General features: G+C 47.4%; 1 protein-coding gene across 1 annotated transcript in view; it reads left to right on the top strand.

Annotated features, from left to right (window-relative positions):
- Positions 1–4,244: 4,244 nt before the first annotated feature.
- Positions 4,245–18,675, top strand: part of CACHD1 (cache domain containing 1) — a 114,658-nt gene continuing 100,227 nt past the window's right edge. Inside the window, exon 1 of the mRNA XM_074152065.1 lies at positions 4,245–4,502. Within this exon, the coding sequence (XP_074008166.1) occupies positions 4,245–4,502 (258 nt within the window). The remainder of the gene's footprint in view (positions 4,503–18,675) is intronic.

Consider the following 18,675-nt stretch of genomic DNA (forward strand, 5'->3'; position numbering starts at 1 on the left):
TAGAAGAGGATTCAGATCTGAGAAAGTGGAAACAAAACGGGGAGATACAAGAGGAAGACTGCAGCAAAGCAAAAAGTAGCAGCTTCGTGCAAAATTCCATTTTCTCTATTTTTAATCTGCATTTATACCAAAAGATTAAATTTAGTCTTTGCTTTGAGGTTATAGGGGAGAGCCATGAAGACTTTCTCAATTCCTGTCTTGGTGGGCGACTGAGAATCGCTCTGCCTTTACGGGGGTTGCTGGATGTGCAGTTTGCACATAACCAGTGAGTGAACGGGCTATGAACTGGGAGAGAGCATCAGACAGAAAGCATGAGGCAGCCAAATACAATTCTGACTACCTTATGATTTTTTGAGTGTATATTCTATCGCTTGCAGGCATGAAGATCAGTATCAGAAAAGAAGTGCCACTTTCAAGGAGATTTTCCGAAGGTCAGACCATGCTTTTTCAACATGTGATGCTCCTGATTTGCTAGGAGGGTGCAGGGACTTGCTGCAAAGCGAAGCGGGCACAGCAGCCTAGGGGCACCGCAGGAGAGACCTCTGTATCCATACAGATCTGTACACAGATTACAGTTTTTAGAATATAAATTAAATATTTACCTGTAAGGGAACTTCAGAAGATACATCAATAACGTCACAGTCTCTACAGTGGGATACATGCAATTAATACACCGTGTTGAATCATACGCTACAGAAATAGTGTTTTTCTTTGGTGCCATCACACGTGCCAGCTATTCTAGAGACATCTCACTGGTTCTATTTTCCAGCGTTGCCACATACTGACCTACTCGGCATCTGCGTATGCTGCTGTCAAGAGCATGTTTACTCCCACCACGGCGCTGGGATTTATATCTGACATATGTTCCTCTCCTTCCCATACTCCAGCACTTAAACTCCAGATTCATTCTTTTCTTGCTCTTTAAAAAGAAAAAAGAAAAAAAAAAAGACATATTTCTAGTGTGGCCTCATTTTTGTAAATCTTAATGGTTGCATTATTTATGCCTGAAGCAGAGGCTTCATCTCTTCTCCTCTTTGCATCTTACTGGTCCTGTCCCTCTCCAGCCCACAGCACGTATACACTCTGCTTCTGGGGACACCACAACCCTACTGCACCAAGCAAGGGCAATCCTCCTCTTCTCCAAGGCTTCTTCTAAAGCGAGAGGAGACAGATTTAATCCACAACTGTGTCAGCCTAAAATCTAAATGTGTCAAAGACCAGCCTGGGTTGAGAGGGCGATAAACATCAGGTTGTGCGAATTGGCAGTTTTAACTGATGTGTTGTGACTCCAAAGATCATACAATCTGATTTTTTATTTTTTTTTTAGATTTCCTATCCTTTTTTCCCCTATGGCATTTTGGCGGGGGTTGTTTCCTATTTTTCTCTAAATATTTGGATGTGTGAAAGTGAGTGCGTGTACAATTGATTTAGAAATGGCACCACTGATGGTTGCAACTCTGCATGGGGTCTGCTTTCCACATCACCTCCATAAATCCAGGAGGCGAGGAGGCTGCAGGCTGGAAGGAAGGGTTGGGAACTGCTGCTGTCTGGGGAGGCAGCGGTGTGGGCACCAAGCGTATGGGAACTCCAGGAGGAGCCTGGGTTTGCCTCCAGGGCTGTAGAGTTTTAAATGAGTTCAGACTGTACACGAAAATGTTAAACCTGTTCAGTCGGTTCCCTCGCCATGAGCAGGATCCCAGGGCTTTGGAACCAGAAGGGCAATTGCCTCATTCATTTCCTGAGGTTAGTTTGTCAAAAAACCAAAACAAAACAACAAAAAAAAAGGCAGACTATTTGTAGCATTCACCTAGTGATTTCATGACAGGGTGCATGAATTGGGTGACCTGGATAACTGGAAATCCAGTGGTGTTGCTAATACAGCCAGCTGCTGACTGAGCTCCAGCTGTGACCGTGATGTGATAATTTTTGTACGCAACAAAGTTTACAGAGATGGAGATTTCTTTTCCAACATGCAGCTAAGGTCAGAAATAAAATTAAAAAAAAATATGGGTAGTTTAGCCAAGATATTTGAAAGCCATTTGGCTTTTCACTATAATTTAAAACCTTTGTGTCCTACACTAGTGAATCTAATAAAAAAAACATAAAACGTAATGCAAAACTGACTAGTGCTAAGAGCAAATTTGGCTCAATTTTGCCTCTCTCTCTCATGGGCCCAGGGAAAATACTCCAACAGAAGTCCAAAAAAGCTTCAGTATGATGGAAAGAAAGTTCCTTGTCTTTCAGGTAGCAAATGCTACTTCAGCAACGGAAATACAAGATATTGATTATGGCAGCTTTGAGAGGCGTCATTTTGGTTTAGATGGCTTTTGCCAGAAGTCAGGGAAACTGGAAAAAAAAAATATTTACGTTAGACCCATAAATCACCTAAGTGAACAAAAGCCAAGGATAAACTGATACGGCTTTTGCATAGTAAGAATTAAATTTCATTTATTAAAACCAAATGAAAGAGAGTTTTGCTGACGTCCCTTACAAGAACAGCGGCGGGTAAAAGCCTGACCCTGAGAGACGCCAGCGGATGCTGCCGGGACACAGCCCTCTCCCACCGGAGAAGGGTTTCGGGTCTGACCCAGATCCCACTCTCAACCAAGTGGGATGGGGAATTGCTGCTGGCACCCAGCGCCTGGGAGAAGTCCAAAAATCAACTGTTAAAGCAGAGAGAAACCACATTTCAAGGAAATAGAACATGATTCTAGAAAGTAATATATCCTTGTATTAATTCTCGGATGAATTGTTAACTCGTGGAACTTACTGCTATGGGGCATGAGTGATTCTGGTAGGACTCTGTTAAAATTCACTAGTGAGGTGGGTATCGAAGACATGTAGTCACTACCGGTCAGATTTATTTGAAAGTTATATACACCTGTGGGGTTATGACATAACATAAAGTGCTAATTAGCGAAGAGTAAATCTAGAGGGTATGTATTTTGTGTGTGTCTGGTATCTGGCTTCTCGGGCTCGCTGATTGCTGGGCAGGAACCGCTGCCAGGTGCTGCATAAAGGGTCTCCTGCTTTCATTTGGCAAATTTTATTCACCTGTGTAAGTTTTTCCTGATACAACCCAATGCGCATGCAAGGCTCCTGGCGTGTTTCTAACGAGGTGTGTGATGAGAATTACCGAATCAGTCATAGGATCATAGAACCCCGGGTTGCAAGGGACCTCAAGGATGATCTGGTCCAACCTTAAAGGAGGGAAGGTGTAAGGTGTGAGGAAGATGAAGGACTGAGAAAGATGCTGCTACGTATGACCCGGTGCGGGGGGAAGAAGTTTCCATGGCTGTCTGGGTTACAAGCAGAGGTTGTGGAAAGGGGTTTCTCTGCCCAGAAGGTGGCTTTGCACCTACCCCAGCTCATCATCTCTCATAGGGGATGCTTCCCTAGGGATCTCGGCTTGTTATCCGTTCCCCACGCCGCTCTTCCCAGGAGGACAGATGTCACTTCGCGTGCCACCGAGTGGCTTAGGCATGGCTTGGCCTTCCTTCCCTTAATTTCTTTTCCATCCCTTGTTGCACGACAAACATTTCCTGGCGGCTTTTGCCACGGGCGATGGCGGGACGGGGACCGGCGACTTTTGCACTCGGGGTTGCGAGAGGAGGCAGGAACTCCGGTTTAAAAAGATTTAAAATAAAAAAAAAAAGAAAGAATAAGAAGAAAAGAAGAAAAGCGGGCTGACTTTTTTAGGACAACAAACACTGCCGCTGCTCGGGGTGGGGCTCCAATCCCGGTGTCCCCCCCCTCGGGGCCGGGCCGGGGACCCCCCCTCCCCGCTCCCTCCCCTCCCGCCCCGACCGGGGCGGGAGGGGAGGGAGCGGGGAGGGGGGGTCCCCGGCCCGGCCCCGCGTTGCCCCCGCCCGCCGCCTCCCTTTCCCCGTCGGCGACTCCGATCCCGGCCCCGCCGCTCCCGCTCCTCCTCCAGCTCCGCACTTTGCGTCTCTCCCGCCGCCGCTCTCAGTCAGCGGCGGGGCCGCGGCGCGCAGTGTCCCCGCAGCGGCCACCGCCGTTGTGTGTTTGTCTGTCTGTGTGTCTGTCTGTCTCTCTCTCTCTCCGGTTCTCCCCCCCGCCCTTCAAACCACCACCTTCATGGCCGTCGCCCCGCAGCCCTAACCGGCCAACACCCCCCCCCTCCTTCCCTTCCCCCCCCCCCGGGGCCGGGAGGGGTGTGTGGGGGGAAGGCGGTGGGGGAAGTTGGCCGGAGGCGGTGCCCGCCGTTCTCCCGCCGCGGCAGCATGGCGCGGGGCGGCGGGAGGCAGGAGGCCGCCGCTGCCGCCGCCACCACCACCGCCGCCGCCACCACCACCACCGCCGCCGCCGCCGCCCGGGGCCGCCGCCCGCGGGGCCGGGGGCCGCTCGGCCTCCTCTGCCTGGTGTTGGTCTGCGGGTTGGGAGCCGCCGAGGCGGAGTTCTCCATCCTGGACGAGGCGCAAGTTCTGGCCACCCAGATGAGGAAACTCGCCGCCGAGGAGCTGGGGGTCGTCACCATGCAGGTACGGCCCGGCCCGACCCGCGCCTCGCCTGGTTTTCCCTCCTTCCTTCCTTCCTCCCTCCACACGCTCTTCCCGATTCCTGTTTTGCCCTTTCTTTCTTCATTCCGGTCTGTCCTGCCTTCCCCCTCCGCGGTTCTTTTCTTCTTTGCAAACTTTCCCTCCCCTTTGCAGGGGCCGCACGGCCCTCCCGGCCCGGCTCCCCTCATCGCCCCCGGTCCCGCTCCGTTCAGCCGCCGGCCCGGCTCCCCTCATCGCCCCCGGCCTCGCTCCACTCAGTCTCCCTCCCCTCAGCCGCCGGCCCCGGCTCCCCTCAGTTCCTCCGGGTCCCGCTCCCCTCATCGCCCCCGGCCCCGGCTCCCCTCATCGCCCCCAGCCTCGCACCACTCAGTCTCCCCACCCTCAACCGCCGGCCCCGGCTCCCCTCGTCGGCCCCGGCTCCCCTCAGTTCCTCCGGGTCCCGCTCCCTTCATCGCCCCCGGTTCCCCTCAGTCTCCCCGGTCCGGCCCCCGTCATCGCCCCCGGCCCGGCTCCCCTCGGTCTCCCCAGCCAGGCTCCCCTCATTACCCGCCGGCCCCGCTCCTCTCGTTCCTCCCCGGTCCCCTTCTTCCCCCCCCCACGGCCCCGGCTCCCCTCAGCCCCGGGCTGTTCCGTGGCGGAGCAAGGGAGGCGGGCTGAGGTGGGGGAGGACGGAGGAACTCCTGGTTTGTTTGTAATTTGCACGATAGAAGCGGGCAGAAAACGCCCCGACCCGAGTCCCGGAGGCAGAGGGGCGGCCGTCAGGCTTGCGGCTGGGCTCTACCCTGCTTCCCGCCCGAGCATCCCTCTGCCCGCTGGCAGGGACCTGAAATGAGTCGGGTCCTGCCCGAAAACGCTCCGATCGGGGTAAAGAAACGCTTCCCGGCCCGAGCGTGCAGTTGGACAAGTTGATTCAGGTGCTGTGATTCACTGTCGGGATTTGGGTGAAGGTGGGCGATGAGGAGCTGTTTGCATCTCGGCCGTGGAGGCTGCATCGTAGCGGGGTGTTTTGTGTAAGGGACTGGTCGGACTTGCAGGGTGTGCTGGTACCTGCGATACAGCTATCGGCCGCCGACCCTCCCTCGGGGGGGAAAAGCGAAATCAGATCCCCGGCGGCTTTCAGGGGAAGGTATGGTCAGTGGCAAATGCAGTTTTAAAAGCCTCCCAAATTGAAAAGGAGACACTTTCATAGGATCAGCAGGGGTCTCTACCCAAATGGCCTTTTATCTTCTCTAAACTGGCTTCATTCTCTCACCTCTGAAACATCATTGTGTTGGCTGGCCTCCTAGGGCCGCGTTTTGTCCGGGGAAACACTGAGCCGTCTCTTGTCCTTGATGCTAAGAAGACGGGGGATTTAAATGACTTCACTTAACAAGGTAGATTATTGATGTACTGAATTCAAGGAAGTCACTTTTTTTTTTTCCTGTGCCGTGCATACGCATGTATGTATTTCCCCTCAAAAGATACGAGCATAATCCTGTAAATGGTGCAGTCTCTGGCTGATGCAAATTAAGTCCGTATAATTGCATGGCTAGATCTGTCCTTGGTGTTAAAAAAAAACCCAACTAATACGATCATCTCAACACGTATTGTCTTCGAAAAAGCAACTCGTAAAAATATAGGTGGTTACCTTGCTGCGAAACACTAGCTAAACGTAGGATGAGCCAGGATTTCTTTCCAGGAATTGTGCCGTTGATAGGAACTGGGGAACAATCCGAATGCTGGTGCAGAAGGATGCAAATCACCTTAAAGCTGTGTTTACTATTAGTTGGATATTTAAGGCCCCAAAGTAATTTAATGCGGTGGAACTGGCAGTTAAACTCTGAAAACCCTTTTCATACTGAGCTCTATTTTTATATGCTTGATATTTTGGCTGCCTTAACTCCCATCAAGCTAATGCGCAGCCTGTCCTTTGCTCTCCCCTGTAACATTATTACAGCTGTTTAAGATTAAAAACCGGTGGGAACAAACCTCCCCTGATTTTTCGAAGCTTCTTTGCTGACCTCCTACAGTAGAACAAAAAAAAATGTTATGACATGTGTCACTGCAGCCCGTACTTCGCACTCGATTTTAGGGCAGAATTTTCCCGAGCTTGCTCAGGCGGGGACGGGTGTAGCTGGCGCAGAATTACCCTTTTCTCCGCTTGTGCGGGGCTGTTGGCGAGCGGCGGTGGGATGATGGGTGCCGGGTGGCCTGTGCTGCAGGAGTGTGGGCACGGCGGGGATGCTTGGGGCGATGCAGACAGGGATGCAGGCCCGGGCAGAAAGGAGTTAGTGGAGGAAGGAGTAGTTAGTGGAGGATTTCGGTGGAAGATCGACAGCGCTTTTGGGCTTTAATTGGATCTAAATCTAAGGGTGTTGTCCTGCGTTTAGAGGGCGATGTGGAGGCAGGCCCCGGATCGGGACCTGGTGAGAGGAAGTTGCGGTCGCGAGAGGAAGGTTTAATACCCAACCATTTGGGAGCTGCGGTTTTACTCGGTTTCATCGATTGTAGAGGAGGAAGCTGCAGGATTTTACGCTTCCCTTGGGTGCTCCCTTCGTGCTTTGGTCCTTGCTGGTTGTGGCTCCCACGTCTGCACATCCTGGTAACAGGCAGGAGGTGGTGTCACCAGCCGCCAGAGCAGGACGTGATTGTGGGAGAGGGCTTCGGAGGAAGGACAGGAGCTGGAGGTGGGGAGGAAGCATCCAATGAGTGAAGGAGCAGGTGGGAATGCTTAAATAGAGCGAAGGTGAGAGGTTGGTTTGGGTGTGTTTGAGGCTGGAAAAGAGGAAATTGTAGATGGAGCCTCCATAAAGGCAGGAAGGGAGGATGAGGTGGAGCCTCCAGAGCGGACACTAGAGGAGCAATGGAAGAGGTAAGAGGAGAACCATGAAATTTCTGAGCCTTAAATGCCTGTTTAACGAATATGGAAGTTGTGAGATAGAAAATAAATTCGATTAGCGCTGGAGCAGCCATCAGTGCTATAAATGAGATCCATCCCCTCTGTGCAGTACCAACTTCCTGCAGTACATTCTTCTTCTACCAGTATTTCATGTAATTAATCCAACAGCAATGTGTTGTTGAGAGGAACGATGTGCATGTACGTCTGGATTGTAATAAAGGCTGAAGCTACAGGAAGAATGAGGAGGAGAGAGATCTCTGATGCCAGCATCAGCCTGACAGTTGTTTTTGGCACTCACACCACAGCTTTCTATTTATAGACACTTGCATGAGTGCATCAGCGCACTATCTATTACCTTTAAGTAATGCTTTGTTTTCTCGCCCGTGTAAGTGCTTGGATTTCATGTATAAATTTATTCCTTGAGTGGTACTGCATAGAGCAGCGGAGGATAATGTATCCTAGGTGACAACTCCTAAGCTGCATCACTCGCTGAATGCGTCCAACGGCAGTTTAACAGTTTTGTACGTAAGTTTCAAATTAAAACATACACATTTGTATCATTTGGATCACATTTGTTCACTTAGCGAGAACACAGCGCGGAAGGGTGTGAGAGTTCCTGGTATCCGTGCTTTACCTTCCTGGGTGTTATTCCTCCAGGAGTGGTTAAATATAGAACGTTCATCGATTGTCTGACTTTCTCTATTGCACCAATTAATTAATGTTCCCGCTCCATTTGACAGTTCTGCCAAACCCTTTGCTGTATCTTAATATGGCATGTATTTCCTTTGATGCGTCGGGGTATGGGGTGGTGTGTGCGTGTGCATGCTTGCGCCTTTTTTTTTTTGCCCTGAGCAATTCTTCCCAAAGTTTGTCAATACTTCTACTGAATTAACCAGAAACAGCCACACCGTGGTCTCTTACTGTTCCCTCTCCTTCCCGTGGGACGGAGGGTGCTGCGCTGTGACGGTGGCGGGGATGCTGTGCAGCAGGATGCAGGTACTGCACCTACCGTCACCTGAAACTATTCTCTTCTTTTTTCTTTTTTTTGGCTAGTTAGAGCACATTTTCATGGTGTCCGTGTCGTTACCGGGAGCAGCTTTTGGCAGCAGGCTGTATCCTTGGGAGACGGTGTGCAATCACATCTCCGCTCGCCACTCTGAGCAGCTGTATCGCTTGTCGTTACTCAGTTGACTACTTCTTAAACAGCCGAATGGCATAATTCACAGAGTGCTGGAGCTTGGTGAATGAGCAGCTCGTGTGACAGTCCTGTAATATATTCTCCTGGGCAGAGCCGGCACTCAGCAGTAATTAAAAGCTGAGCGCCCCTTTATACTAAAATTATAACTAAATTGGCGGTTGTGGCATGATCTGGTCTGCTGGTGGAGTTTCACCGTCTCTGTTACCTGCCTCGTCTGAGCCTGGCTTGTCTGACGTTGAAATTACAGAGTAGGTCGTTGGTTGAAACAGCTGAAATCCTTTGGTTGGGAGATGAAGGCAGGAAAAGAATGAATCAGAACTTTTGCAAGCATTTTGTTTGGTTTTGGCAAGGTTTAACCCTCTGAATCTGCATGGGGCGTCCAAGGTGAGCACTATTTTTTGACAGTGTGGGGGCAAGGTAACATCTCCGCCCCCAAAATGGGGCTATAGTACTTGGCAGTGAGAATTGAAAGGATTAAGCAGTGCTTTGAAGATGAAAAGCATTAAGTGCTTCTATAACTTTCAAAATGCATGTTGATGTTTCTAGCCAGATAGTAACAAAAGTTACAGGCCCAGAGGGCCTTGAATATTTTTGAAGGCAGCTCTGCCATCTTAATCCTTTACACTTACTCTGTGAAGGAAGCCCTTTCTCATTATCTGGTACTGATCTTGGAGGTTGGAAGAAAAAAAAGTGCATTTTGATTCTGAAAACAGCAGTTTGCTGGTCATTTTTTCCCTGTGTAGCTTTATTTTATTTATTTTTTAATATTAATACTTGCTCAGCTGATGTCGTGTAAAATAATAAACAACACAGTACAAGCTTCTCCAGGTTGATTGGCAAGCGTATTATTTATCTGTTTTACTGATAACTTGCCTGGCCATATGTTTTTCAAGAAGAACAGATTGTGCGCAGACCAGAATGACATGGAGACAGGGAGATGTCCCTGGGTTTATAGGAGGAGGGTGCCCTGATACCGTCGTCTGAAAAATCCACGTTCTTTGAAGATTTCTGAGTGATGGCAGAGAATTGTAGTCACTGGAACTGTTCATTTATTCGATCTCTTTGAAAATGAACACTGCCAGAATACAGTATTTTTTTTTCCTAATGGGATGGTCTTCTGGCTAATGACAGTGGATTTACGACTTAGGAGAGAAAAATCCCATTTTGAGCTGGTCTGCAGACCAGTTGAAATACTAGAACTGTAATTCTCCATCTCCAAAATTGGGGGTTTCACACATTTTCCCACTTCTTTCTACGGCTGTTTATAAATAAATCTGTCGGTGACTGCAGGTAAAGCTCCACGAGTCCTCCAGCGCCAGCTCTGAAACCTGGACCTCTGCTGCGGACCCTCAACCAAATGACAGCACAGAAAACAACTTCTCCCCCCTTTTTTTTTTTCCCTTTTATTTTCACGATGTTTCCAGCTTATGAAACTGAAATACAATAAGAAGATGTAAGTAAGGAAGGCTGATAAATGTTTGACTGTATCTTTTTTTTTTTTTTTTTTTTAAATTTTAAATTATTACTTGGCAGTAGTGTGCGCTTTAGTAATAATTACAGAGTAGAAACCAGTGGAGTGGCTTCTCATCTGTTTTACATGATTATGTCTTGGTTTGAATCCAGCTCCAGCAGCCTTTTTCAAGGCTCTCTGAAAGCCCACGACTGCAGCAGTTTTTCATCCTGTTCCGCACAGATTCTTTTTTTTTTTTTTTTTTTTCTTCCAGCATGAAACATTTCAAAAAGATAGAGAAGAGGTCCTGGTGGAAGGGCAGCGAAAATGGCTGCGCGTAGGAGACCGAATCTGAATTTTTAATTAGGCTTTGAGTTGTTCCTTCAAAGTGTCGGGACGTCGTTAGCGATGTGAGTCTTGTTGCATTAGCGAAGGCTGACGTTTCCCCTTCAAACGGGGAGAACGCAGCTGCCCTGTGCAGATAAAAGTTGCCGAGTGCGGTGCAGCAAGGTGGGTTGCTAGATAATTAGCTGTCCCCTGCACTGCTGGTGACGAAGGACCCTGCCAGTCCTGGCGGGGACCCGAGGGGTTATTAGCAGCAAGAAATCCAAGTACGGCGTAAAGCGATTGGGAATCCCTTGAGCTGTGGCAGGGCTGATAACACCTACGTTAAGGCGGCGCAAAAGTAAATACAGCGTGTGTTATCCCAGGTTTTTTCTTGGCTCAATTCCGCAGAGGAGCAACGGGTAGTGCCTGGTGATGAGAATGCAGCAGAGAAGCTGCTCTGCTACCGGTAGCGTGGCCAGGCACCGCTGAGAAAAAATGTAATGCTTACGGTCAAATAAAATCAAATGCTTCACCTTCTTTCAGACAGAAGGGCAAGAGGTGTTTGAAAATGGAAGGAAAGGTGAAGTATTACAACATATTTTTGTTTTGTGTCTTTACCAGTTATTTTATATCCGTGGATAAAAGGAAGTGTTAAGACGTGGGTGTTTTTGTTTAACAAGTGCTGTTTTCTGTTCGTGAATTATTGGTGAAAAACTGGCAAAGAAATCACAGAATCACACAATGGTTTGGGTTGGAAGGGACCTTAAAGGCCATCTAGTTCCACCCCCTGCCCTGGGCAGGGACACTTCCCGCTAGACCAGGTTGCTCAAAGCCCCGTCACATCCCCAAATGGTTGGAGCCCTGTCACGTGTGGAAGCGCCCAGCTATAAGGAATTATTCCAAATTTCTGTATGTCCTTTGTCAGGACACTGCATGGTTTGAGCTGCTCAGGGCTGTGATATGGGGTTACCCGAGTGGAAGCCTGGCTCTCTGTGAAGCCTGTTTCACAGGTCAGAGCTTGTGGGGGCTTTGCTGGGGACTTCCGTGAGGGTTGGATAATGTCCCAGGAATGATATATTTGTATGTAGTTGAACAGGAAGATACTAACTTTTTTTTTTTTTCCCCTGTACGTGAATATTATAGCTTAAAAATTGAAATTTAAGTAATTTGTTTGATGCATCAGCCTTTGTTTTGTGTGTCAAAAAGTCTGCTGAGGTTTCAGCTAATGATTATACTACCTCTCGTTGTAACGCAGGCTTAATGCAGGATAAAGCGTAAAACTATAAAGTATGGAGGGGCTGCATTCCGCAGTCATTGCTTTCTTGTAGTTTGTAGCTGTTCAGTAACAGGCAGCGTTAATGAAATCTGAAAGGATATCCTTGTGCTCTCTTTCCCATGGAAAACAGAATTTAATAACATTGATACTTACCTGGTGTCTGTTGTGAAGGCATGTCCTTTCTAATATAAAATATTGTGCACACTAAGTCGTTGCTTCAGTCCTGCATTCTGTGTGTTCTTCCCTGGTACAGATTTCCATATGATACCGTATGTCTAATTTAGCAGAGAAAATCTGAATTGACTTTTGAAATAGTCACGGTGTCATAAGTCAATAATACTCATTTCCAGTCCCGTGAAAAGTTTTAATGGAGTCGCTTGTATCCACTGCCTGGAAGGTCTCTGTAGAGTCTCCCAAGTGATTTTGCAAAAGTATATTTGCACAATTCCAATCATTAGTAAAAACAAACTATTACCTCTCCCTTTGCCAGCTTCTCAGCCAGAAGCAGCTGATAAAACCAGCTTTTTCACTAACGCTGTTTTCCCCAGCTTTGACTATGGGATTTGAAGCTGCAGCCGTTCTACTTGTAGAGCAGAAAAGCCGTAGCAGCTTTTTTTGAGAAAAGCTGTAATTTTACTTTTGGCATTTCTGCGGAGCTCTCTAGCCAGTGCTTTCTTTCCGGTTTTTGGCCATCTTTCGCACGTACTCCTGCGATGCAAGAGGAATTTTCGGCTATGCTTGCCATCGTCCCAGGTGGGAATGAGGCCAGGGAAAAAGCCTTTAAAATAGACACATCTGGAAGTTGCCATAAAGGTTTCTAGAAGCTGGAATGCCTTAAACAGAATTTCTCGTATGTTCATCCTGGTAGGGTTATGAGAGTAATTTTATGCCATTTTTTGGTGGATTTCAGACCAGATTGTGTGCGAAGGTGAGCTTAGCTTGATGGTGGTGATATGATGGTACCACACCAAAGGGCTGGGGTGCTCCCACGACCTCCCTGTCTCTGGTTCAGTCCCTCCTTCTCTCGCTTTCAGCAAAAGAATTATTAGAAATATTTTCTCTTGGGCCGTATTTTCGCCTCAGACGTAATATCAGACAAAGCCTGGGGAGGTGTTTGTGGTGATGGGGCGGAGGGGAGAAGGAACAGGCTCCCAGAAATAACTATAGTGGGAGCCTGTTTGCCTGGAGCGAGTCCAGGCTCTGAGCCAAGGCTGGAAAAGGCTCACCAGCCCTTGGGAAGATCACATGGAGAGCCGGGAGGTCTCTTTGCCTTTTATTTGTTGGAAAATAAAGGAGGCACAGGTTGTGTGTGTCAGGAGTGTAAGATTTTATCATAGCAGACTTTCCTTTTGTGTGAGGGTAGCATTTGGTACGAAGAGAAGAGAAGGCTCCGGGGAGACCTTACAGCAGCCTTTCAGACCCTAAAGGGGGCCTATGGGAGAGATGGGGAGGGACTCCTGATCAGGGAGGGAAGCAATGGGACGAGGGAGGACGGTTTTAAACTGAAAGAGGGGAGATGGAGATGAGATGTGGGGAAGAACTTCTTTGCTGTGAGGGTGGTGAGAGCCTGGCCCAGGTTGCCCAGAGAAGCTGTGGCTGCCCCATCCCTGGAGGGGTTCAAGGCCAGGCTGGATGGGGCTTGGAGCAACCTGGTCTGGTGGGAGGTGTCCCTGTCCAGGGCAGGGGGGTGGAACTCGATGATCTTTAAGGTCCCTTCCAACCTGAACCATTCTATAATTCTAAAATGAATGGCAAGTTAGCAAAATATCTTGGTTTTAACCAAATAAGCAGTGATCTTCACCAGTTCTTTCCCAGGAGCCGTGTTAGCTCAAGGAAGATCAGTTGAGTGATCCCTGCATCCTTGTGATCCTCTCTTCCTCTCCTTCCCCCTTACAGTGTGGTGGCAGCTTGGTGTGAAAACTGGTCAAATAGTGCTACAGTCGCAAGGAGGGGTGTTAAGCAGCATTGGGATGATGATGTGTTCAGCAGCATCTGTATGATGGTGTGGCCCGCGGTGACGGCAGAGCTGCTCCTGGCCGGGGACCATTCCATGTCTGCTGCGTACCAGGTTGTGTCCTGCGGTGTGGGATGGTTCAGCTCGCTGATGGGTGATCCCAAACCTGGCTGCTGCCTTGGGAACAGGAGAAAGCCCAAGTCCTTGGCAGAAACTGGTTGTATTTAACTTGCACTAGCGCTATTTTGCTTTGAAACAGCAAGGAAGAGAAAAACCGGTCGTGTGATGCTTTCCAGAGGGAAGTAGATGCTGAGATGTTGTGTGCGTTGGCAAACATTGGGTGAGGAGCGCTTTTTGGGAATACTCAACAATAACACCTTGGTATGGCACTTTGTTGGAGCAAAATTAGGTTTGCCTGAAGTGTTTTCTTTCAGTGGTAGCCCATCCATTGCAAATCAACATGTGGGCAAAGCTGATGGAACATCGGTACAGAAGAAAGTAGTTTTCAGGATTTTTTTATTGTTTTGCTCGTGGTCAGTGAACTAGTGTGTTAGTTCCCCTCGTTTTTTTCCAATACAGAAGTCATACAAGGTATCTGACTTTTTGTTTTGGAGACCTAAACACCATTTTGAGAAGAAAGGAGGAGGATCTCTCATGGTTGCAAGGAGTGTAAAATGGAAGAAGAAAGTCCACTTCAACTGAAAATCGCAGTTGGGTATTTTGTTAGCGGTGGAGGCTGAAGTGGATGGATACTCTGCAGGTTCAGCTCCCAGTTGACAGGGGCAGGTATGGTCCAACCCTCCTGGACTGGTGTATTCGAGAGAGGTCAAACCAACATTTTAGAGACAGAGTATTTGTGTTGCATGAAAGGCATATGAAGGGTAAAACAAAAGGATATTTAATTTGAGCAGTTTTAATAATGAAAGGATATTTAATTTAAATATGCTACAACTGCGGTCTAGGTAGTTAGACTTCCTTCTTCTTTCCCCTAAGAATCGTGTGTAATGCGAATTTCTGAGTCGTCTTTCACTTCTTTTGCCAGTGGCTATCCAGGACTGCCAGGTGGGATGTGGGATTTATTCCCTTGGTCTGGTTCGGTGGAGTTCAGCTACAGAAAACATTTTGCAGGGAAAACCGTACTTTCTGGTGCAGGCAGGAAGATGGGAATAAGCACTGAGGATGGCTTGTTTGTCACATTATCCAGCAGTGGTCAGGCAGCTCTTTTGAAACTGTAAATTTCAGTCTTTGATCTGTTAGATTAAAATTAGAAAATGTTATTCCTGGATACACGGTCTCCTGTGTCTTGCTTGTAGAAGGTCATGATTGTTTGGGGTTTTTTTAGTTTTTTTTTTTTTTTTTGAAGGACTTAATATTCAAATACATTGCAGGAGGAGGATGAAAATTGCAAACTTTTCAAACTTGTTTACCTTTAGATGAGTTTCACCAATGTCAAGTTCTCAAATATAAAGCCGCTGTCACTTAGGTAGCCTACCTTCTCCTGTGAGTTACTGCTCAGTAGTGTGATTTGGCAAAAAGTTAAGTCTATTTTTCATTTTTTATTTTTGACTCAAATGAAACTATAATTTAAAATTGCAATTTTCTGCCTTTTCCTTTTGAGCTCAGTTGGTGTTGTATTTTACGCAGCCCTAGATGATTTTTGGTAGCTGCTTGGAGGGATGTGCTTGATGGTCTTGAAGTTGTTAAAAATTTGCTGAAGATCCAGCTGTTCTTGGCAGAGGTACCCGTGCTGTGCAGAGCTCTCTGCGGGATTGTGTTCCAGAAGTTGTGTTTGTTTTTTAACATTTTGGATACCGACATACTGATGATACTATATTTTCATTAAAACTACTGGATGCAAAGCCAAAATTAAAATAACCCCAACATAACCATAATAGTAGATAAGTAGCTTAATAGAAATGAGTAGTCATTTATTTCTGTTTGGTAAGAGATTGAATCTAGTGAACTAAAACATATTGATTCACTATGATGTCACGTAAATGTAATTTTACCTCCCCCTTCATATTTATGTATTTATTCAGTAAGTTGTTGACTGTAAGTCTAGAAATACATTAAAAAAAAAAAAATACATCCTGGTAATTGCAACCTCAGACTTTCAAATGCCGCTTTTTCATACGTGTCCAAGAATAGAAAGTCAGCCTCCCAAAATAAATGAAACCCAACATACATCGCCATGGTTTTCGGTGTTTGAAATAGAGGATTTCTCGTGGAAGAGCAGAGGTGCGGCAGCTATTTTGGGAAGGGAAGAAGACTTGGAGTCAGGATGAAAGGAATGCAGACCTGTGATGTGAAGGCTTTTTCGCAGAGTAAGACCTGCTGAGTGTGCTCTCTGCTGCGAGTGTGTCACCCGAGTGATTTATTAGAGCCTGAAAATTCATGCTAAAGGAGAAGAGAAAAAATAAGTAGCTAGAAAGGGATAATACAGTCATTAAAAATGTTAGTAGAGAAGTGCATTGTTTTGGGATCCTCTGGGGATGCGATGTAAGCTGTTGTCCCCTCTAAGCCAAGTTAGATGAGAGGTGTGCGTATAGTGTAGGTCAGGCTTATTCCAGGCTTTTACCTGGTTTTTGTTAATACTCATCTTGATGCAGCTTTGATACAGAAAAATATAATTGCGTGTTGAAGACCTTTAACCCCAAACCTTGCCCCATTGGGAATTGCAGGGGGTTCCCAGGGAGTTGTACTTGAGGCTCTCTCCAGCAGACGGAAGGTGCAGCAGAGCTGGGTTTCTGCTGCCTTCCAGCATCGCTCCACCATTTCCTCAGCTCTTGTTTGCTTGTTTTTGTGTTGTTTTTGCCGTTCCTTGTCTCCTTGCTTTCCAGTACCACCAGTGTACTGGAAGCAATGGCACTGGACGAGGACTGAGCGAGGGGCCGAGGTGGTCACTTGGCAGCTCTGCTGTGGCAGAGGGACACACCTCTTCGGCCAGCGCAAGAAATAACACGATTGCTAACAGATCCCCTGAAGTTTTGCCTGCGATGAAAAGATTTCCCCGAGGGACTGGCCGGGAGCTGGAAGGACGCAGTTTTGCAACCATCGGCTCTTTCTCTGTGTCCACAACGAGGAGCCGGACTGGGGTTTCTGCCACCGCTGCTAGGAGACAGCGTTTCTTCTTAACACTGAAAACAGATTCACGGCCTTTTTGGGATTTTTGCTCTTGAAAATAAGGTTGGAGGCAGTGTTAGCATCGAGCCCCGGGTCTGATTGCCTGCCTGTCCAAAAATATATTTAAAATATTAAAACCTTGCTATGGCAAGCCTGTGTGCTGGCAGCATGGCGAGGCAGGTATGTGAAGCTGGCCTACAGCCATACCCACGCTGGTGGAGATGGTCAACTTGTGGCCTTGCTTTGATGCAGAAAGAAAAAAGGCAGATTCTTTTTTTTTTTTTTTTTTTTTTTTTTGGCCTTTCGGTGGACAGAAAATAACTTGCTTTCTCACAGGGCTGGCAGGAGTTTGTATCTACCTGACTTAGTTATTCAAAATCTTTGGGAGATGCTGAGCCCCTGTGGGCAAGGGAAAGGGAGGAAACAGATGTAGAAAGGGAGTATAACAGAGAAAGTGGATAAAGTGGCTGTTTGGTGCTTTGGTTTTGATGAGAGCAGGAGCAAATGCTCAGGAGTGGCAGCTCACCGGTTCAGCCCGACACCATAATTTTATTTATTTTTTTTTTTTTTTAAACTTTCCTTTTCCAGCCCGCCAGAGCAGAGATGCTACTGTCCTCCGAGCATCATATTGGGTGCAGGTACAGTCAGGGCTTGAATCGTCCTTTCCATTTTATCCCTGAACGGTACTGGATGCAGAGTGGTCATGGTCGGAGGTGCCTGCGTGGCACCAGATTAAGGCTTTCATTTCTTTAAACACACAAAGTACACCTTCATCTGCCGTTGTGGGTACCAGACCTATTTGAGTATTACTGCAGAGGAGTTGTGAAACATTCCCAGCTACTCATTTTAAACCCTAGTTTTCTAGTAATAGACTTAAAAATCTTATTGTGCAGTTGAGTTAGTGACTGAGTCTTCCCTTTATAATCTCTTTATAAAAATGTATGCACATTAACAGGACGTATTTAATAGACACACTGCCTAGATGAAAGGGGGCTTTGTGGAAGGAGGCTTTTGTGCGTTTCTGGATCTCTCAGCAATTCCTGCGGAGCTTCCCAAGTCTGGCTGACACCGAGCGGCAGAGGAAAAGACCTTCTGGCTTTCAGCTTGAACGGAGAATAATGGGGAGCGAGATGGGAGTGGGGGAGGGAATCCCGCTCCCCGAGCCGGGGGCTGCTGGTGCGGGCACTCACCAGCCGAGCATTTAACACGTTTAGTTCTTCCTACCCCCAGCTGGGGGGCTTTGCATTCGCAATGAGCTCTCTGCTACCCCGGCAGCGCAACGGGGGCTGCGGTGACAATAGCGGCTCCCGGGCTCGCTGAAATTGAGACAACTTTTCCCAGCCCAGGTAGTCCCTTTAATTCTGGTTTGGTCCACGGATCAGATTTGTCTGTAATGGCCACTTACCAGAATAGCATTTGATTTATTTATTTCAATTTTTTTTTAAATTGAGATCTGATGTTATCTTTCATCTTTTAGTTAATCCCTCAGCTGGATTTTGGTATTTTTCTCTGTCTGTGGTGCACCGCAGGTTCTTGGCGAGAAATCGGTTTTCTTTCTCAAAAAATAAGGCTGCAAGGTCACGGATATGTTCACTTTGACCTGGCAAAAGTCTTCATGACAACAAGAATCTAGCGGACATCTTATTAAGTTTCTACTAGCAAAAAGGACTAAATTTCACCAAAAAAAAATATCCTGAAGTTCGCTGATAAAGACATTTCCTATTGCAGTCGCTGCTGATTCATGTGCTCTGGGGGGTTACAAACAGAGAGAGCTTCACCTTAGTCCCATTGCCAGGACCCAGAAAAGGCATTGCAGATTGGAACCATCTGAGTGAAGATTATATATAAAAAATAAAATAGGTGAGCAAAAGAAAAAGCCACACGTTTTTAATTAGGATGATAAAGCTGGACAGATGTGCTTGGGTTTCTAATTTGGTCAGATGGTCTGT

Source organism: Numenius arquata, chromosome 8, assembly GCF_964106895.1.
Source record: "Numenius arquata chromosome 8, bNumArq3.hap1.1, whole genome shotgun sequence".
Taxonomy (NCBI): domain Eukaryota; kingdom Metazoa; phylum Chordata; class Aves; order Charadriiformes; family Scolopacidae; genus Numenius; species Numenius arquata.